We start from the raw sequence: 22,050 nt of genomic DNA on the forward strand, positions 1-22,050 counted from the left end.
CTTACATCCCAGAAAGAGAAGATAGGGTGCTTTCTGTGAGCAGTCTCAATGATCTGATATTCCCGAAATCCCCTGAGGCCTTGGCGGAACATTCTACACACTCGGTTCATCATAATGATATCCATGGTGAGCTGGTACAGCCCCTGTGGAAACAAAACAAACAAGATCCGTGGAAACCATCTGTTTTCAACAGTCAACAGCAGGCTGGATAGTACTGAACAAGGTGAAATGTAATAGGATTAAATGCAGTGTCGTTGCTGGAAACATAGTTACATCTTTAGGAAGTTTTCAAGCCTGTTGAAATCATATTGGTAGCTTGAAATTGGCCATGGTGGGAGTATTTATGCCACAGAAACTGGCAACTACTACAAATGGGGGCATCTCCCTCCCCAGGAGCCTGTTAAAACATTCCCCAGCACAGCTTTAGTTAACTGTCAAGTCCTTCACTTTGGTCCAGAAAATAATGTGCACAAGTAACGGCACGCAGTGAGGGGTGATGTGAAGAGCCTGCATGATGGAATCAGATGCATCTGAGGGAAGAATGGTCAGAGAGATGCAACAATGCTGGCTTTGAAGGCAGAGAAAGGGCTATGAGCCAAGGAATGTGGGTGGTCTGTAGACGATAGAAAGTCAAGGAAATGAATTCTTCCCTCCACCCTCGAGAAAGGAACACAGCCCTGCTAACACCTGGATTTTAACCTGTGCCAGACTTCTAGCCTCCAGAAGATAATGTGTGTTTGTTTGTTTGTTTTAATTTATATTTTGGCCACGCCGTGCAGCATGCAGGATATTAATTCCCCAACCAGGGATCGAACCCGTGCCCCCTGCACTGGAAGCATGGAGTCTTAACCACTGGACCATCAGGGAAGTCCCAATGTGTGTTGTTTTAAGCCACTAAATTGTGGTACAGCTGTCAAAAGAAAACTAATATAACACCTAATCCAAGGTAAGCCATCCTATCTTTTCCCTGGGAATTTGGAGTTGGAGCTGAGAACAAATCAGCCTCTCCATCCCAATATGAATTGAGGAGTAAGGGCAGTCACCCTCTACCTGCCAAGTAAGTATAAGGGACAGGGAAACAAGTTCAACACCAAAGAGACAAATCCAGAATGTAAAACAATCTACAAGCCATCTAACCCAGTTTCTTCAAAAAATCAGTTGCAAGGGCTTCCCTGGTGGCGCAGTGGTTAAGAATCCACCTGCCAACGCAAGGGACACAGGTTTGAGCCCTGGTCTGGGAAGATCCCACATGTCGCAGAGCAACTAAGCCCGTGCGCCACAACTACTGAGCCTGCGCTCTAGAGCCTGTGAGCCACAACTACTGAGCCCGCGCACCTAGAGCCCGTGCTCTGCAAGAGAAGCCACCACAATGAGAAGCCCACACACCACAACGAAGAGTAGACCTCGTTCGCCTCAACTAGAGAAAGCCCATGCACAGCAACAAAGACCCAACGCAGCCAAATAAATTAACTAAATAAATTTATAAAAGAAAAAGAGAGAAACATACAAACAAATGCAAAATATGAACCTTGATTGGCTCCTGGTTCATAATAACAAGCTGTAAAAGACGTTTTAGGGACAAATAAGAAAAATACATCTGGTAGAGTCACGGGACTGGACATGGCACTAGAGTGTGTGTCAATGTGGGTAAAGCTCACGTAATTTTGAGTGGAAAAAAGGTGAAATGAGATGTCACTTATGATACCATTTTTTAAAATGTGCCGCATACTGCAGTTGCTTATGGATACACACAGATATAATAAAAATTTTTAAATATAGACAGGAAGGGTACATATCAATCTCAGGAAAGTGGTTGCCAGTGAGGAGAAAGGGAGTGAGATGGTGAGGCGCTTTACCTGTAACTATAATATTTTTTAAAAATTATATATCTAAAGGAAATATGGGGAAAAGCTTTATTAATAAAATTAATATTTATTGAATACAATTTGCCATTGTCAGGCTCTACTCTAAGCCTATTATATGTATTGACTTATTTAATCCTCAATAATAAGTCAGTGTAGTAGGTACTGTTATCATCACCCTTTACAGAAGAGAAAACAGGCACAGCAAATCAAGTAACTTGCCTAATACTAATATTAGCCACTAATAGGTGATAGGGATTTAAACCCAGGAAGTCTGGCTCCAGAGTCCATAAGTTTAACCTATTACTCTACCCTGATGCTGGGCCTTATTCTCTCTGACTCTCCTAATAGCAAGAAGGGTGAGTACAGAGCAGTTCTCAGGGGCTCAAAGTGTAGCCAATGCCAAGGGCAGAGTAGGCTACAGGGCAGGGGTCAGAATTCAGTCTTTCTGAAGCCTGATCTGGAACTCTTTCCTTTGTGACTCCAAAAGGTACAGGGTGGCCACGTTTATCCGAGGCTGCCTCCTACACCTGCCTCTCCTTTCCTCTAAGTACCTGTTTGTTCAGTCTTCCACTGTTCCCTCCCGGGGCCCTTGACACTCCTCACCAATTCCTTCTTCAGGATCTGCCAGGAATGGGACACCACGTATCTCTTCATGGTTCCTGAGTTGGCAAATGGCACAACAGCCCCTTTGCCTTTCAAGGGTAGGACCACATGTCTTTCCCCAAGAATCCAGTTATACTGGACACAAAGTTTCCCTCAGTGGCAAGGTAAGAGCTCCTCTCCATTCCTCATCCCCAACCAACAGTGGCTGGAAGCCTCGTTCTAATGAATCTATTCTCAGAACCTCCTTATGTCACACTGGAAGAGTCTGGAAGGAAGAGAGGGCAGTGGGAAGTAACTGGAATCTGGGAATCTAACATTTAGTGCACACTCATAGGTATTATCTTAGTTAATCCTCACAACTATTATAAGGTGAGGGACTTCACACCCACTCCCTGCATGAGGCTAAGGCTCAAAGTAGCTAAATGACTGCCAGAGTCACAGGGCCAGCTTAAAGACAGTAGGAGGCTTCTGGGCTTGGGGTGGGGACATCCAAAACCTCAGCCTGGGGACCACTCTGAGGCTTAGAAATTGGAGATGACCCTGGAGTGTAGGTGCCTGGCACTATCCTATAAATCTTGTTAAACCAGCAAATCAGGAACACTCAGCAAACTGGAAGTCCTCAACCAAATGGGGTGCCAAGTGTTAAAAGGTATTTGGTGACTGGAACTCAATGACTCTGAGGTCTTTCCAAAAGTGAAGCATATAGGTTATAAAGTAATTTTTTCTACTAGATCAAAGATGGCAGCTGATAATCCCAACTTGCTCTTGTACTAGAATCCTCAGTGAAAAACTGTAATTTCAAGTTACTGTCTGACGTGCCATTCTTATCCGGCTAAGCCCCCCCAAACTGATAGCCAAATGGAAGGGTACTGAATACAGTGAGGACAGCTGGACAGCTGGGAAGAAATACTCAGGCTCTAAATTACTAAATTCAAAGGCCGCCACTCCTGGGGTGAGACACTAATCACTTACAGAGGTGAGAAGAGATAGAACTGGTTTTTCCCCCTTACCTGGAGAAGAGATGTAAAGAACTCAGGAATAAACAGAGGAAGAAAAAGTTTCAGAAAAAGAGAGAAAGAGAGAGAAGCAGTGTGGAGTTTTTGCCTCCCCAACCCCAGACCTAGTCTTGAGGAAGAAAATATAAGAAGATCCCCTACAAATGTTTAGAGGGTTTCAGAGAGGAACGACTGCTGGACGTGGGAAAAGCAAAAGAGACAGTAGGAGGTAGATATGGACAGGGGGGTGTCCCATCAGTCCCCTGAGTTGCCCCTGAGTTGCCTCAGGATCCAAGTGACATGGAGAGGACCAGGCTAATGAGGGGCATTAGAGGATGCCAGTAGGTAGAACCAAAAACCTGATGGAACCTCAAAAGGAGACACTCCCAACTTCATCTGTTGCCAGCTGTGGTCGTCTCACTAGAATAAAGCTATAAACATACATGCAGAAAGGGCAGGGCTTGTTCAGGGAGCATGAGATGTGGCTGGAAAGTGAGACGCCCAGGAGGTATGGCAGGAAGTGGGGTTAAACTGGCAGAGGCCACGAACAAGCCACCCATGGGCCAAACTGAGCTTGCAGACTGCTTTATTTGATCCACATGGTGTTTTGGTTAAAATATTGTGAAAACTTAACTTTCTTATCTTTAGTTGGGGAATGGGCTCTCCAATTCACCAAAGTCCTCACCTCACACAACTGTGTTACCTGTGAGCGTGTTACCTATTTGCAATCCCTGGTATAGGATCTATATGGCCTCTTTCAGGTCTAAAATCCTCTGACTATAATCAGGGGTTGCAAAATGGTAGTCTACAGGCCATATCTAGCCTGCTGGCAAGTTTTGACAGAGTTTTCAAAAATTTTTGAATTAGTTGTCAACATTTAAATACTGGGATTTTATGAGTCATTTTCTAGAAAAAAATAATTTACCAAAGTGACCCAAATAGAAAACATCTAATAGACTAATTTTCATAGGAGAAATAGAGAAAGTTGTAAAAGAGCTTTCTCAACACCACTACCACCAAAAAAGAAAAGAGTACCAGGTCCTGAAGTTTTCACAGGCAATGTCCAATAATCCTGATGTTTCTTAAACTGTTCCAGAGCATAAAAAGAAGGAAAACTATCAAATTCTATTTATTAAGCAAGGAGAATACTGATACTAAAACCTGATAAAGGTAGCATAAAAAGAGAAAGCTAGAGATTCATTTCACTTATGAATATTGTTTTAAAAATCTTAAATAAAATATTAAGCAAATGAAATTCAATAGCACACTTTAAAATAGCATATCATTCCAGGAATGCAAGGATGGTCAATAGAGAATGCATAAATATAATTTGTTATGTTAGATGACTAAGGAGAAGAATCATCTGCTCTTCTTCATACATTAAAAACAATTTTTGAGAGAGGCACACACATTAACGAACATGTCATTCTTGTTGGCATTTGGGGCTCCAAAGGGCTTAGCATGCCTCTGTCAGGGAGGAAGAAATTTTCCTCTTCTGTACCCTTTTAGGTTCTTCTGGCTGGTCTAAGAATTAAATTGACATGAGACAATTAACAGGAGATTAACAGGAGAAAAACCAAACAAAAGTTTAATAACATGTATACTTGGGAGAGACCTGGGAAAACTGAGTAATTTGCCAAAATGGCCAAAATCCTCACCTTAAATTTCAGCTTCTTCAGCTAAAAACGAAAGAGGATGTTGGGGGTTGTGGTTTGGGACTTCAAAGGAGAGGAAGGCAATTTTACACGGAGATAGAAAAAACAAATATTTGGTAAACAAATGTTTCCTGGGCCACGCAGAGACAATGGGACACACAATGCACTCTGATCACTAAGGTCCTGCACGTTTCCCCTACCACACTCAGCTCATATTCTCTGCAGGTATCTCTGGCATTAGCTCTATTCCAGGAGCAGGCCCTTTATCTAAATTCTCTAGGCAGCTAAGGGGGAGGTAAAAAGAAAGACTTCCTGAGGTTTCTGTTTCTTAAAAATAATCAGGTTAAATTAATCTTAATGCCAAAGAGACACATTTTGGGGTGGCAAATTTTGCTCCCCTACCCCTCAGAGCTGTCCCATTGGTTAAGGGCTGCTCCTAAAGGCATTCACTTGCCAGCATTTCTGGGCTGAGCAATCCAGTGGCAGAACAAGCCCTCTGGCAAAGGTGTTCAGAGTAGGAACCCATCGTGTCAATGAAGAAACGGCAAGTGCCGAAAAGACACAGAGGGTTCAAGTCAGTAGAGAAGGCCTGGGACTGAGGTCTCAGGGGAAGAGAGCTGGCAGAGCTCCGAGTCCTCCAGAGAAGGTCATGCACCTTGAAGGCAGAACCAACAACACCTTCTGTTGAACACTGAGGCTGTGATGTAAGGGCTGGCTCTGGGAGCCTCCCTGGTACCACTGGCACCAAGGAGAAGCAGGGCATGGACCAGGGAAACACACAGACATGCCATCTTTGCAACGCTGCCTCTGCCAAGCTCCATCTGCCGGGAAGAGGAAAAAACTAAAACAATTCACTCACACAAAACCCTCGTCCTAAGGAGCTTCGCTAATGACCTTAAAGGACTTCCTGCCAGCCTGGAATTCTACTCTAGTCCCCTCTCCATGCACAACTCCAACAAATAGCTTGACCAGGAAGATCTCACTTCACTTGAAGGGGAATTATAGTAAAAAAATAAATAGCACCAGACCTGTATAAATATATTACAGAAAAGTGGGAGGGGGGGAGGCAGGGAACAAGGAAAACAAATGTTAGATAAAAGGCACTCACCAAAAAAAAAAAAAAAAATTAACATGAAACAGATGATAATCATGAACAACAAAGGACTCAAAGGGCTTAATGAATTTTAAAGCAAGAGATCAAAGCAAGGATGCTATAGTTCAAAGAAGAGATGATGAAGCAACTGGAGGAGATGGCACCGGCAGAGCTCAGGAAAGAAAGTATTAAAAAAAAAAAAAACACCTCAGAAGTGAAGGTAGTTTCAGAAACATCAACAAGGAAGCGAGCCTTGCTGAATACAGAGGATAAGATTGCAAAAAGCAAGTGAAGGAGTTGGAAATGAACAATTAAAAGGGAACCAAGAAATAATATAGCTAACAAGTATGGAGACACAGAGGGCAAGAAAGTGGGAGGGTTAAGCACATGGGTTTCTTCAACTTTTATAGCTGTAAATCTTAATATACCTTTCAAATCTGATAAACCTAGAAACAGATGTCTAAGCACATTTAAAGATATAAAGGGAACTAACAATAATAATTAAAACTGGATAGGAAAGGATGAAGAAAAGCAGAAGTATAACAATTATCTTTTTTTTTTAAAGGTCAGTGTGAACTTTTAAATTTATTTTATTTATTTATTTACTTGTTTATTTATTTTGGCTGCATTGGGTCTTCGTTTCTGCGCGCGGGCTTTCTCTAGTTGCGGCGAGCGGGGGCTACTCTTTGTTGCGGTGCACAGGCTTCTCATTGCGGTGGCTTCACTTGTTGTGGAACGCGGGCTCTAGGGCGCGCAGCCTTCAGTAGTTGTGATGTGCCGGCTCAGTAGTTGTGGCACACAGGCTTAGTTGCTCCGCGGCATGTGGGATCTTCCCGGACAAGGGATTGAACCCGTGTCCCCTGCGTTGGCGGGCGGATTCTTAACCACTGCACCACCAGGGAAGTCCCAATTACTCTCTTTCTGACTTTTGAATTTTGTACTATCTATCTGTCTATCTATATGTATATACATCTCACTTATTCAAATGATTGAATCAGTTTTTAAGTAATAAAACAAAATCAGTGCAGTACAATAAGGAACACAGAGCTACTGGTAGAGCGCCACAGTGAAAACAGGTTCATTGAAACTGGGAACTAGGAGAGTTGCAACTGAATAGAAATCAGTGAAAGGAGAAAAAGGCAAAAAGATGATGAAGTATCTAGGCTACTGAATTTACACTGGTTTATGAAGAATGAGAATTACTAATAATAAGAGTTAGTTGCAAACATAATTACCTACAGAGGGTTAGGTTGAGCACCCTAGACCAGTTATCTTCTTCAGCTCATCAAAACATCAAAAGATAAAACAGACCTTCATCCCAAGATCAAACGTATATGATAAAAAAGGTTATCAAAAAGAAGTTAATAGTCAGTAGAGAGACCAGAGCAAGCCTCTTAGACTTCATAATAAAAAATTAAACACACACACACATACACATACACACACAAACGGAATAGCCTGGGGCTTTTTATCCAAATCACCTCATTAGCAAGAGGAACCTGCTTCCTCTTCACCACGAGCACAGCTGGCCCCCTGGAATGATGTATGCAGTATGTGGTGCGTGTAAATGAAATTACAGGATTACTAAATCTGTTGAAAATCTGAATTTCTTGATCACTGGTAACTTACCGTAAAATTTTCTATTTAACATCTCACATTTTAAAAAATAATGCAAAATAACAAGTGTTGGCAAGGATGAGGAGATATTGGAACCCGTGTGCATTGTTGGTGGGGATGTAAAATGGTGGTGCTGCTGTGGAAAACATAAGGTGGTTCCTCAAAAAATTAAACATAGAATTACCATATGATCCAGCAATTCCACTTCTGGGTATGTAAGAAGATAGGGTAGGGGGTCCCCAGAGAAAGAGAACCAGGCATGGCTTTCTTGACATAAGAGACATCATTTTTGACCTAAGACATTTTGTGATCTAAGCCTGGCCACAAGGCTTGTCCTTGAACAGGTCTCAGCATTAGGCACGAGATGTAACAACAGCAAAGATTATAAATCAGTTGTAAAGATTCCCAATTGTGTTTCAGTGGTAAAGATTAGCCTGAAACGCTCTATCATTACATCAACTGGAACCTAAGGGATGATGATGTTGACCTTTTCTGACCCTCGTGACTTCAATCAACTAAAGCTTGGACTCTGTTGACCGCCCAAACCCCTTCATGAATATGCATGTGCCCGTGGTTTAAAACTTGCCCGATTTTGCTGTTTGAGGAGACACTGCTTTGGGAAAGATCCCCAGTGGTCTCCTTACTTACTGTAAGTAATAATAAATCCTTCCTTCTCCAGATTTTTGGCTTGGTTGTGTCTTTTGGCTCGATAATCACCAAGAGGCGAACCCAGTTTTTCGTGTAACAAGTATATACTCAAAGGAATTGACAGCGGGGACTCAAAGAGATTTCTGTACACCATGGTCCATAGCAGCTTTACAAACAATAGTCAAAAGGGAGAAACAGGGACTTCCCTGGTGGCACAGTGGTTAAGAATCCACCTGCCAATGCAGGGGATACGGGTTCGAGCCCTGGTCCAGGAGGATCCTACATGCCGCGGAGCAACTAAGCCCGTGTGCTACAACTGAGCCTGTGCTCTAGAGCCCGAGAGCCACAACAACTAAAGCCCTCGAGCCTAGACCCCGTGCTCTGCAACAAGAGAAGCCACTGCAATGAGAAGCCTGCGCAACCCAACGAAAACCCAATGCGGCCAAAAGTAAATAAATAAATAAAATTTTTAAAAAAAAAGAGTAGCCCTCGCTCGCCACAACTAGAGAAAAGCCCAGGTGCAGCAACGACGACCCAACGCAGCCAAAAATAAATAAATAAATAAATAAATAATTTATTTTAAAAAAACCAAAAACGAAAGGGAGAAACAACCCAAATGTCCATTGACAAATGAATAGATAAACAAACAAAATGTGCCATATATATAGTGGAAAACTGGCCTTAAAAAGGAAGGAAATTCTGATACATGCTACAATGTGGATGAACCTTGAAAACATTAAGTAAAATAAGACACAAAAGCACAAATATTGTATGAGGTACCTACAAGAGTCAAATTCATAGAGACAGTAGAATGGTGGTTACCAGGGGCTGGAAGGAGGCAGGAATGGGGAGTCATTGTTTAATGGGTTCAGAGCTTCAGTTGGAGAAGATGAAAATGTGCTGGAGATGAATGGTAGTAACAGTTACAGGACAATGTGAATGTACTTAATGTCACTGAACTGTACACTTAAAGACGGTTAAAATGGTAAATTTTATGTTTTGTGTATTTTACCACAATTTTTTTTTTTTAAACTTTGGGTTTATTTATTTATTTATTTATTTATTTATTTATGGCTGTGTTGGGTCTTCGTTTCTGTGCGAGGGCTTTCTCTAGTTGTGGCAAGAGGCGCCACTCTTCATCGTGGTGCACGGACCTCTCATTATCGTGGCCTCTCTTGTAACGGAGCACAGGCTCCAGACGCACAGGCTCAGTAATTGTGGCTCACAGGCCTAGTTGCTCTGCGGCATGTGGGATCTTCCCAGACCAGGGCTCGAACCCGTGTCCCCTGCATTGGCAGGCAGATTCTCAACCACTGCGCCACCAGGGAAGCCCCATAATTGTTTTTTAAGTTTAAAAAAAAAGTATGTTGCTGAGACAGGAGGGAAGGGGGCACAACCTTGAAAAGAATGACATAGCTGTTGAGGATACGACAAAAACTGGTTAGAACCAATTAGGCCCAAGATGGTGGAAGATTCAACTTCCACTAGACCTTGAGCCTCATTATACACTTATTGTATTACATTAGTGTATGCTAAATGACACACCCACAGGCACCATGACAGTTCCGAGGCTAACCATAAAAGGCCAAAAAGTGGGCAGTGGCCCAATTCCTGGAAATTCCCACCCCTTCCCCAAAATAGTTGGAATAATCCTCCCATTTGTTAGCCTATGAAATTACCCAGACCATAAAAACTAAGCACCCCATCTTTCTGGGCCACTCTTACCTTCTGAGATGACCCACACTCTGTGGAGTGTTTCTCCCAGGGCCGCTCTCGCCTTTTAAGACGAACCGCATTCTGCCTATGGAATGTGTGTCTCTGCTTTCACTTTACTATGGCTCGCTCTTGAATTCTTTCCTGTGTGAGGCCAAGGACCCTCACTTGGTGGCCTGTCCCAGGAACTCACCCAAGACCTGGGACATGACCATCCTCTTGTGCCCCGTTTTCCTGCTACATCTTTACAAAGGAAGAGGACAAAGGTGGTCTTCTCCCCGTCCTCATTTTTCCTTTGATTATAAAAATGTAGCCCACTTAATTCTTGGGGCAGATCCCTCTTCCCTGCCCACTTGTATCCTCCACAAGCATCCTATATTAATAAATCTACTTTCTGCCTATCACTTTGCCTCTTGTTGAATTCCTTCTGTGCTGAGACGTAAAGAACCTGAGCTTCCTTATGTTCTGAGCCCAGGTGTGCGGTTTCAGCTGGGAGACTGTGGGTTCGAGTACCCTCCTAAGCCAGAGATTGTGGGTTCACGTCCCATCTGAGGTGCAACTGGGTTTGAGTCCCATCTAAGGTGTGAGGTTTCGAGGTACGGTTTCATTCCCCTTCCCCCACCCTTCCTGAATGATTCTGTTTAGAAGCCATTAGGTGAGGCCAGGCATAGCAGGCATCTGTCTGGGGGTAGAGGGAGGCTGTGGTGGGGTAGCACAAGGTGCCGGAGCCCTGAGCAGGGTGAGGGGACTGGGGTGAGGGGATGGTGGTGGGGGACAGGGTTAGCATGCAACAACAGGAGACTGGTTACATTCAGGAGGGCTGGTCAAAGAAGATCGTGAGAGCCAGGTTTCTCTCTGTCAAAGAAGGGAATTAAATGTATAGAAAGAGAGAAAACTAGAATAAACCCTGTGGTGTTGGACTGGAGTTGAATGTGTTGGTGTGAACTCATGGATTTCAATATATATAGATAGATGTAGAAATAAACAGATATAAATGTACATGCACTTACCGTATATACCTACATATATACCCTCCCTCTGTCCATGAGAGAGCCTAGGAGCAGTGACCATTCCAACAGCAATGAACAAACCCATTGCCCAAATCTTGGTTTCTAAACACCATTCTCCACTAAAAGAACAAGGGTTTCTTGGAGAAATGACTGAATCCTGAGCTGAGACAGAGAAGGTATAAGATATGCTAGAAAGTAAGAAAATACTCAAAAAATGATGGAGACGTATCAAAAGGACACAGAAGTCAGCCTGAAGGGGCTCCCACTGGTCAAATCTGAGATAATTTGAGTATCAGAATAAATAATGAATTCCAGTGGCAACCAAGATGGAGTAATCCCATTACAGCCTCTCTCCCTCATCCGTTACAACTAAAAACTCTGGACAAAATACAAACAGCAACCAACTTCAGAATCTGAAAAGCAAATAATGCCAAGTGGATTTTGGGAGTGAGGGTAGTAAAAACTTGAAGAAACAACCCCAGTGGGGCTGAGTTTCCTGGTTTAATGAAGGACACAAGTTACTAAATAAAATTCAACTGTATTTTTATATACTATCAAACAATTAAAAATCAAAGAATTTTAAACAATACCATTTATAGTAGCACTAAAAACATGAAATACTTAGGTATAACAAAATATATGCAGGTTCTGTATGCTGAAAATTATAAAACATTGATGTAAGAAGTTAAAGAACATCTAAATAATACTAGACCTGGTACTGGTTATTTTACATATATTCTCTCATTGACTCTTCAGAGCCATTCTGTGTGTTATTACCCCCAGGCTCAGAAAGAGTATATGACTTACCTAAGGCCATATTATAAAAGAATTCATAGCAGGTTTATTTGTGATAGCCCCAAATTGCAAATAACTCAAATGTCCTTCAACAGGTGACTGGCTAAACACACCATGGTACATCCACACCATGGATTATGACTCAGCAATAAAAATGAACAAACTATTGATACACACAAAAACCTGGAAGAATCTCCCGGGAATTATTCTGAGTGAAAAAAAGCCAATCCCCAAAAGTTACATAGTAAATGATTCCATTTATACAACATTTTTGAAATGAAAAAAATTAAAGAGATGGAGAATAGATTAGTGTTACCTGCGGTTGGGGATACAGCGTATGGGAAAGGAATGGGTGTAATTATAAAGCAGCAGCATGAGGGACCTTTGTGATGATCAAACATTTCTAGATATTTATGGTGGTATCGTTGCACTAATCTACACGTGACAAAATTGCATAGGCCTACATACATACACAAATAAGTGCATATAAAACTGGTGAAAACTGAATAAACTCTGTGGATTATATCAATGTCAATTCCCTGGTTTTGATATTGTACTATAGTTATTACCACCAGGGAAAACTAAGTGAAGTCTGCACTCTTTTTGCAATTTTCTGTGCATCTATGATTACTTCCAAATAAAAAGCTTTTAAAAAAATAGTATCTAGGCTTCTGTTCCACAACCCCCAACAATGTGCCATCAAAAGACAACAAAATCTGTCTGAAAGAGTCTGGAAATCATTATTGGAGCTCTCCTTTCACAGGCATGGTCTGCAAACCACTGCTTGTCCTCTTTAATCAACATTTACTGAGTGTCAGCTGGGAGTCAGGCCTTGTGTTGGAAGCTAAGTGATATGAGATGAATGATTTATCATCCATTCCCATGGGAGCTCCCAACCTAGTGCTAATAAAAATGTCTAATATGATAAGAGCATTGGACTAGGAAGTCAAAAGAATTTTGTCCTCCTGGAAACACTTACTAGGTTTTTGATTTTGGACCAGTCCTTTGCCTCTTGGTATCTTGATTTCTTAATCTGTAAAATTCAGGAGAATGGAATGCATGTAAATATATATTTTAAACTTAACCTGAGCCCTCCGGATGGGTTCAAGGCTATCTGAAATTACCTGAAATTGTATGCAGAAGTATGTAAGTGCATCCTTCTTCTAGGAAGAGGTATTATTTTTTTAAAAATAGATTTTGGGGGCTTATAACTGAAACTGATTTTGGATTTAATCTCTGAGGTCCCTTCCATTCTAATATTCTACAATTCTAGTAGAACTCTAAGATGTCTCCTTCTATCTCTAATGTTCTGTGATTCCAATAGGGATGGAAGAAATGGGCTAGAGCTCTAACACTCGCGATTCCCAGTACCACAAGAGTTCGTTCCTTTCTGCAAGAGGACAAGGATTCAATTTTTCAACATGGAATTCTAGGCTCTTTATGATTTAACCTCTAATTGACCTTCCAACCTCAGCTCTTATCCCTTCCCCAGACCTCACCTCAGCCTGCAGTTTCCACAAAGCTTTGCTCCCATTCACTCTGTGCCTTGGTACAGACAGTGCCTTCTACCTGGAATGCCCCTAACTCCACCCTTTTTCTTGAGTCTAGGCTTAAATGTCCCCTCCTGAGTGAAGACTTCCAGGACCCCTCATCCTTACAGCAGGGTTCGGTGGGCTCTCTTAGCCCTGGATATCACCTGCCTATTACAACACAGGAAATAGGACTGTTGGTTCTCAGGGCAGCAAACCCAACTGCCAAGGGTCCTGGCAGAGGAAGGAAAGGTTTGAAGCTGGTAGGTATCACATACTCTAGGCCCCTGTTTTCCCACCTTTGAAAAGAAAATAGGGAAAAGTACTGGCTCTAAGGAAAACGACAACCTGAGAGCAATAGTAAATGAACTCTTCTGAATGTTAATGTAACATGAAACAGCATTCTGTTTCAGAGAACAATAGGGAATGGTGGGTGGGGATTGAGCCTGACTGGAACAGAGTATCTGTCTAAAGGAAGGAGGCTCAGCTCCAGCTAATTGTTAACTGGCAGGAATGGGGATGGGTCCAGTGCAGCCAGCTTGTCCACTTTTTCAAGAAAAACTGGAAATCCAGATTTGCACGTGAAATCTCTCAATTTTTACATATTACTAACTAAAAACATTAAAGACCCATTGTGATGACTTTCAAGGTTTTCAGGCTGTGGAAACTGTTCTGTGAGGATCTACTTCAACCCATTTACAAGAGCACATCCTATGGGGGAGGCAAGTTTTACATCAGGGCCACTGGTATGTTGATGGCTGTTAAAGAGGCCCACTCATTCTGCATAGAAATCAAAGGTACTGCAAGGGTTATACAAAATCTTCATAAGGGACCCCTGTCTCTCCCTTAGTTTCCCAGTCTGTAGAATACATACAAAACATATTTGTGAGCCAGTTGTCAAAAAGAATATCACTTACCAAAGGGCTGTCAGAGCTACATGCTTTTACCTGCATCATCTCACTGAATTCTCATAACTACTAATGAGGTTAGTTCTAGTACATCCACATTTTACAGATAATTAAACTGTAGCTCAGAGACAGCAATTTACTTAATGAAGACAAACATTTTAAAAGCCCTTTCTTTCCAAAGTCTTCACTATTTAATCCCCTCAGCAACTCTGGCCTAAGGCAAATAAACCCTTCGGGGATTCCACAAAGGCAGCCTGACTCCAATAGGGTAGCACAGTTCAACGTATGTATAATGAAAACCATATACGTAATGTAAAATTTTCTAGTAGCCACATTTAAAAGTAAATGACACACGTGAAATTAAGCTTAATGATATATTTTATTTGACCCAATATATGCAAAATACTACCAATCCAACATGTAACCAATATAAAAAATTATTGAGATATTTTACATTTTTTTTTCATACTAAGTCCTGGCTGTATTTTACATTACATCACATCCCAATTCCCACTAGCCACATGCCAAGGGCTCAGTAAGCATATGTGGCTAGTGGCCACTATATGAGGCTACGCATTTAGTCTATTTAGTAATCCTGAAATTAAAAGCAAAACCCACAGAGCCACCTGTCCCTTGGTTTCAGAGGCCACGCCAAGAAAAAAAATCGTAATGGCAAAAAGTTCTTGAGCATTTACTTTGTGCCATGAAAAGGGCAACTTTTACTACGTGTGTTGAAGATCTTACACACGTTATCTTGTGTCATCCTCGCCACAAGGCGGGTGTACTGCCCTCCTCTTTTGAGTGAGCGAGAGAACTTTCCCGAGTTGGGCCCTCCTCCAGCACCCGACAGCCGTCCCGCTCCCGCCACCCGCCGGGCGCCAGCCCCCGGGAGCCATTGGTTCGCCATCATCCTAATCAGGGTCAAGTAAGGAGGCGCGCACGCAGGGGCAGACGCAGGTCACCTGCAAGCGGCCCCTTCTGGGCCCCTTCTCCTTAGGCTTGGGCTTGCGCTTGAGCGGCGGCTCCGGCACCGACTCCTCCTCCGACCCCTCCTCCGGCTCCTCCTCCGACTCTTCGACTTCTCCTCCTCCTCGAACTGGTGCTCGCAGGCGCCACCAGCCGGAGCCAGCCATTGCACGCTTCGACTGGCCGGCGGGCCTGCGGCAGCCACAGCCTCCTGCCGAGACTCAGGAACGCGAGGGGGCGCCGCTTCCGGGAGCCCGGACTCAGCTTCCGGACGCTCGCGCGCCGAGCTCACCATAGAGAAGCCAGCCGGGACGCCCACTTCCGGCCGCCCCAGGCGCTTTGCTGGCGCTGGTAGGCTGGGGGTCCCCACCGCCCCTCTCCCTCAGGGTCGCGCGGGCTCCGCCCTTTAGCGGAAACGTCTCCCTCTTCACTCCGTCCTCTCACAGACGCAGTGCTGCGCCCACAGCTGCCGGACAAAGAGTGACGTCTGGAGCTGGAGTCATGGCGGCGAGTGAGCCAAGCTTGTCAGTAACCGAGAGCCTCGCGCCACTGTCGGGGAAAGAGGAAGGGGCCGGCCTGAGCTCAGGCCCGGAGCGTAATTCCATGGGCTCCTCCTCGACTCCTGAGACCCCACCGCCTGCCCCCGAGTCGTCCAGCCTCAACGCCGCGGCCCCCGAAGCGAATCCTACGTCTCCCGCGGCGGCCGCCGCCGCCCTGGAGCTGCCCCTCGGGCCCGCACCCCTGGCCTCCGCGCCGCTTGCCGAAGCCGCTCCGCGATCCCCCCCAGGCCCTGCCGGCTCCCGGCCCGGCCCGGAGACGTTCCGCCAGCGATTCCGGCAGTTCCGCTACCAGGACGCGGCAGGCCCGCGGGAGGCGTTCCGACAGCTGCGGGAGCTCTCCCGCCAGTGGCTGCGGCCCGACATCCGTACGAAGGAGCAGATCGTGGAGATGCTGGTGCAGGAGCAGCTGCTCGCCATCCTGCCCGAGGCAGCGCGGGCCCGGCGGCTTCGCCGCCGCACGGACGTGCGCATCACCGGCTGAGCGGCAGAGCTGCGGGCGGCCGGGCCCGGGCGCTCTCTGGACTAGAGCCATGATCAGATCCGAGGCCCTGAGCCTGGCTCCCCATTACGCGTTAATGACAAACGAGTTTTGGTAGTTCCTGCAGTCTCGTGTGTCCATTTCGTTCGTCCTTTACCGTGCTTATTTTCCCGAGCCTATTTCCGACCTCCTTTCTGGCTGGTGACGAAACCAACTTGGGAGCCCATGAGAATAAAGCCTTTGTTTCTCACTCACTTGGCCATCGTTGGCTTTTGTGGGATCTTTATGTGTTGGTTAGGCCTGGGCCGCCACATCTGGGAAATTTTTTTCCTGCGCGTTCCCCAGCGCCCCACTTGGGTTTCCTTTGTTTTGTTGGAGTCTACGTAATGAGGGCTCCAGCAAGCAGCCTGTGTTCCATCGTCGCCCCTACCTCTCACTAGCTAGAATTTGAGCTTGTTTTCCTACCTAAGAGAACAGATGACAGTGTTCTGTTGTCTTGTAGATGGCGGTGGGTCGTGCCGGCAAATAGCTGGCTCTACTAGTGCTTATTTAACTGGCTATTGTTATACCAATGCTGCCACCAACTTGCTCCATCAGCCTGCCCTTTGGGAACAGACTTCCCCAAAGGCCCAAGTTATAGGGCTATTTTAGTAAGTGTTTAGTGCAGATGTTTACAGAGATAGGCTAGTTCTTGTTTGTGAGCTCTGGTTTAAGCCTCCATACTCGCCTTTCTTACCAAATTTTAAGGCTCTTGAAAGATTTAAGGAGCATATCTGGTGTGAACTAATGGATTGCTACTCACTTTAATGTCTCTCCAACTGCCTCCCTTAACTTTTTTAATAAGCATAATTGTTTAGGAGGGAAGAAGCAATGTGGCAAGTAATAGGGAAGCTCTGCAATATAACCTTAGAGCCTACTCCATTCCTTGAGTCTTCCGCACACCCAGGAAGGAGCTGATTGGGGTTCATAGGCCGTTTGGCTTGGCCTCAGAAGGGTCCTAATTGCAGTGGGTCCCATCTTTTAATATAAGGCAGGCCAGACCTAATTTCCCTGCACTGCTTTCAACAATCAAAAATTGAATTAGTCCTGCAGCTCACATCACAAAGCATGAGCCAGACTGGGCTAGAGGGTGGTGTGGGGCATTTTACTTTTGAATATTAAAGACACTTAAATGAATTCAAAAGTATTTTGCATACTTCCTTGGGATTTTGGGTTTAAGCCTGCATCTGCCTCCCTGCAGAAGATACATCTATTTAGAATGTAAAAGCAGGCTTCCTTTAAAAGGTAATGTTTATAGAAAATTAATGCACATTAAAAACAGGGTAGATGGGACTTCCCTGGTGGTGCAGTCGTTAATAAGAATCTGCCTGCTAATGCAGGAGAGATAGGTTCAAGCCCTGGTCCGGGAAGATCCCACATGCCACGGAGCAACTAAGCCCGTGCGCCACAGCTACTGAGCCTGCGCTCTGGAGCCCGCGAGCCACAGCTACTGAGCCTGTGTGCCACAACTACTGAAGCCTGCATGCCTAGAGCCCATGCTCTGCAACAAGAGAAGCCACTGCAATGAGAAGCCCGTGCACCGCAACAAAGAGTAGCCCCCACTCACCACAACTAGAGAAAGCCTGCATGCAGCAACGAAGACCCAATGCAGATAAAAATAAATATAAAAAAAATAAATATATATGAAAGAAAAATAGGGTAACTATAACAAATGACTGAAACGTAGCAACAAAAACCTGTTTTATTTTTTCCAAATACAGATACAGAAGTTTGCATGTTTTGCAAATATTGCTTCAAAGCAACATTTCTATATACAGCGCCTTCTGTTCTAATAGCGCGTAAACATAGATATGTATCCACAGTGCAATGTTGGCTCATCAAGGGTCCACCTTGCATACACTCATCACTTAAACAAAATGATTAGTCAAACCAGAACTGCTTTTGTCAAGGCAAATTTTTTTATAGGTGGATAGTTTTTCTCAAAAGAAAACTTAGGTAGTGTACATATTTCTAAATGGTAACAGTAATATTTGCAAATAACAGTTTCCAGTGCTCCAGCCTGGGGTTAATTCAACGTGACCCAGGAATTGGGGATGGAGCCCCTCAACATGGCTTTAAATTAGGGAAGCACACTGGGGTTTATCAGAACTTGGAGTCACCCCCTGCTTCCCTAAGGACAAAGGTCACAATGAGTGAAATGGGATTATTTCCTTTACAAAAAGCATACATTAAACCCAATAATGGCCACTTCGCAAAATTAGGGTAACTCAGTTTCTTATTTCATCTTGAAAAAGACATGAGATTGACTCCCTTAAAGTTACAGCTTCCCCAGAAGTTATGCTCAAATGTGTTTTCAGGAAAGAAAAATCAGTAATCTAATAAGTCACCATACCTCACAGTTGTGCCTACAGAAAATCATCCTGTTTCTTCCCCTTTCAGACAAGCTTCACACAGTTCTTATAATGTGGCCGTCTGATAAATTATGCAAAACACAGATGCCATGCATACTCCTTGAGCATTTCTTCCCACACCAGAAACACCAACATTAGCAATGGGAAACAACCTCTTACAGAGGAATTGTGTCAGCTTTACTACAGATGTCATAGCCACATGTATTCCCTCTGATGGATGAGCTACAGCAGGTCAACTTGTCCTAAATTCATTTTATATCAAATGGTGAGTTAAATTACTAGACAAAGCATACCCTGAAACAAATCTTGGTACAGAGGGCTTTGTGACTGCAATGACCTGTACCTTAAAGCCTAACCATCCCAAAGGTCACCGGAGATACTGTCATTGCTATTGAGATATTGGCTACTTCACGTTTACATAGTAAATATTTGCAGCATATAACATTACAGATTCATAAACCCATAATTAACTTGTGAGTGTTAATGGATAGATGTGCTTTGATTTTTGCCTTTAGTGATAGGAAAACTAAATGGTAAAATGGGTCACTCCTCAAAGCATGGAACATTTTCTTTAACTTTGCCTAGTAAGGAAAAACAAAACAATTACACGTGGAACCGTAACCTGGAAGAGTAACAAATATTGTCTCAAAAGGTACAAACTGTACCTGGACCTTAAGCAGCATAATCACCTTGATCTCACAAAATAATACGAACAGGAAATTTAAAGTGTTAAAGTATATTAAAACAATTCTGAAAATGCCAACTACTGAACATATACCCTTCGGGGAAGGAGAAAAGCGGCAGCAGATGTAGAATCTGGTTTGTTTACAACAATACAAAGTAAGGTAATTCCCCAAACCACATTCTTTGTAACAAATCTTTACAGTGAGAGTTCAAATTTGGGGGAACCATTTTTTGGACATTAAATAGAACTGGTAAGCTGTCAAGAAGTGGGTAGAAAATGCTGTCCTTTGGGTTCCAGACCCTGCCTGCTTCAGTTTGGAATTCCTCCTAGATTCTTATTACAGTGAGATTCTAGTTCTTCCACAGGCTGTATGGGTTCTGCTACAAAAGACACAACCCAGCCAATTCTGGGATGAAAGCATACAAAACTTGTCCCTGGTACCATGAAGTCATGCAAGAGAGGTGGTGAGAAAGTGAAGAGTTCTAAGAAGGCAGGGCACCAAGGCCTCTGCTCCTTCCCAACCTCCACAGAATGGTGAAGTCACAACATTCCCACGAAGCTGGAAAAACGAAAATGATGCCTGCTGCCTAAATCCATGCCAGGCAGAAAACCAGAAGGCTTGGCATGTGCCCCAACCTGACAGAGAAGTCAATTAAATAAGCTGCAAGTTGAATTTACAACTGTTTCCGACTAAACTTTTTTGGCTCTCATTCCATTTATCATCAGTGGCACGATTTCAAGTGAAGTTTGTGCAAAAAGACTCACTCTCCATTCAACAATGTGCACAGAAGAAGGGAATCCCAAGAGTCTATTTGCTACCTTCTTGGTAGGCTTCGAGATCAGAGTGCCCTCCCTTCCAGCAGCCAAAACGGCCTCTTTGTCCAAGTCCATCACACCCCTGCCCAGATCCCTGAAGTCAGTCGGTGTCACGTGCATTCGGCATGCTAGGTTTATTTATTTAAATATGTGAAGCTCCTCCTGCAGGTGCCCCAGGATTGTGGCCCCATTAGTGTGGGGTGCCCAGTTTCATGTTGAGCAGCAGAGTGCGATCTGTTGCACCTTGCCCAGGTCCGTCAGCAGCTGCTTGATGCAATGCTTGAGCTGCGGAAGCCTGGCCAGAGGCTCCGGGGGCTCCAGCTCCCCAGTGTAGTCCAGCCAGCTCTCCAACACTGTAGGCAGAAGAGAGAGGACCCGGTGAGTTCTCAACACTTGATATGCAAGAATGTCAGCAAGAATTTCAGCACTTTATCCCACCTAACCACTCATGGGGGACGGGGAGGGAGGGCCATTTCAGGCAACACTGACTCATCACCCTCTCTGCAAAGTATTACTCCTAGGACAAAGCTCAAATGCTGTAGAGCAGTGCAGTCCAACAGAACTTTCTGCAATGACGGAAATGGGCTATGTCCGTGTTGTCTAATATAGCCACTGAGTACTAAAAATGTGGCTAGTGCAACTGAGGAACTGAATTTAAATTTTATTCCATTTTAATTAATTTAAATAGCCACACATAGCTAGTGACTACTGCATTCGTGCATCTCTATAGTCTAGCCGGCTTGGAAGGACCCACCTTTCTCAGTGTTACCGCCCCATCTTTATAAGGCTTTCCCATGTTGAAAATCAGAAAGCCTGGTGTTTTAGCCTTCTGTTAAGAAAAATGAGAATCTAAAGGGACTTGAAAAGGTCTATTTTTGTCTCCATAAATTCTGATCTGCTTCATATTGATTCCTATCATCAGTAGCACAGAACACTCTGATTTTATTTTCTAAGTACTTAATGTAAAATGTCCAGGTACTAACAAACTTGACTACAATTAGTTCAATATCTAAAAAGCTGTCTTGCTTCTGAGAGCAGAAATTTCTCTATAGAAAGATATTTGTTCTTCCCCAAGCCACTCCCTTAAGCTCTGGCATTTGGGGAGGGGCCATTCCAGAGCCCTGCACCTCTGACAAGAGCCAGCCCCTCCAGGTAGGCCCTGTGCTTACCCCGGCCTGCCCATAGCCTTTCTAGGCTGTGCACCAACCTCTACTGAGCACCATCTGGACCCTGGAGCCAGAGTGCAGAAAGAGGAAGACCATGCAGTGCCTGTTCCTCAAGCAGCCTGCAGCCTCACACACAATCCTCCGCCCTCCTCAGACCAGCCCTCCATCTTCCTTCCCACTTTTCTAAATCCTTTGTTCCCTGCAAGTTACTTCTCAGGGAAGCCTTCCCCAACTCTACACTCTGAATCTGGTCCCTGTGTCGCAGGTGCTATGCTATATCACTTGCTCTCCTTTGGAGCACTTATCCTGGTTTGTAATTAAACATAATGGGATGATTTAATTAATATCTGTCTCTAACATAAGATCAAGCTCCATGAGAGCAGAGGCAGAGTCTGCCTTACTCACCATTATTTCCCTAACACTCAACTTTGCCTGGTACATAGTAGGTTCTCAACAGAGGCAGTGAGAGAATGCAGGAACAGTCCAGCGATATGCCCCACTGAACGCTCGGGCTCCGCAGAGTTCACCTTCCTCCAT

General features: G+C 44.1%; 3 protein-coding genes and 1 long non-coding RNA gene across 9 annotated transcripts in view; 2 read left to right on the top strand and 2 right to left on the bottom strand.

Moving 5' to 3' along the window:
- CNBD2 (cyclic nucleotide binding domain containing 2) overlaps positions 1–15,690 on the bottom strand; it is a 75,455-nt gene extending 59,765 nt beyond the window's left edge. Inside the window, exons 1-3 of the mRNA XM_082430192.1 lie at positions 15,373–15,690; positions 12,974–13,027; positions 6–143 (exon numbers count right to left, since the gene is read on the bottom strand). Coding sequence (XP_082286318.1) covers positions 6–143; positions 12,974–13,027; positions 15,373–15,564 — 384 coding nt within the window. The 5' untranslated portion in view covers positions 15,565–15,690. The remainder of the gene's footprint in view (positions 1–5; positions 144–12,973; positions 13,028–15,372) is intronic.
- LOC309645400 overlaps positions 1–22,050 on the top strand; it is a 253,464-nt gene that overhangs the window by 78,263 nt on the left and 153,151 nt on the right. The gene's annotated exons all lie outside the window — the stretch shown is intronic.
- Positions 15,740–16,689, top strand: SCAND1 (SCAN domain containing 1). Its single transcript, XM_082430385.1, has one exon. The coding sequence runs from the start codon at positions 15,899–15,901 to the stop codon at positions 16,436–16,438; it is 540 nt and encodes a 179-aa protein (XP_082286511.1). The 5' UTR covers positions 15,740–15,898; the 3' UTR covers positions 16,439–16,689.
- PHF20 (PHD finger protein 20) overlaps positions 18,159–22,050 on the bottom strand; it is a 136,841-nt gene continuing 132,949 nt past the window's right edge. For all 6 annotated transcript variants that reach the window (XM_082430124.1, XM_082430125.1, XM_082430126.1 and 3 more), the window contains one exon: positions 18,159–20,700. In XM_082430124.1, coding sequence (XP_082286250.1) covers positions 20,558–20,700 — 143 coding nt within the window. In that variant the 3' untranslated portion in view covers positions 18,159–20,557. The remainder of the gene's footprint in view (positions 20,701–22,050) is intronic.

The sequence above is a fragment of the Balaenoptera physalus genome, assembly GCF_965194825.1.
Source record: "Balaenoptera physalus genome assembly, chromosome: 16".
NCBI lineage: Eukaryota > Metazoa > Chordata > Mammalia > Artiodactyla > Balaenopteridae > Balaenoptera > Balaenoptera physalus.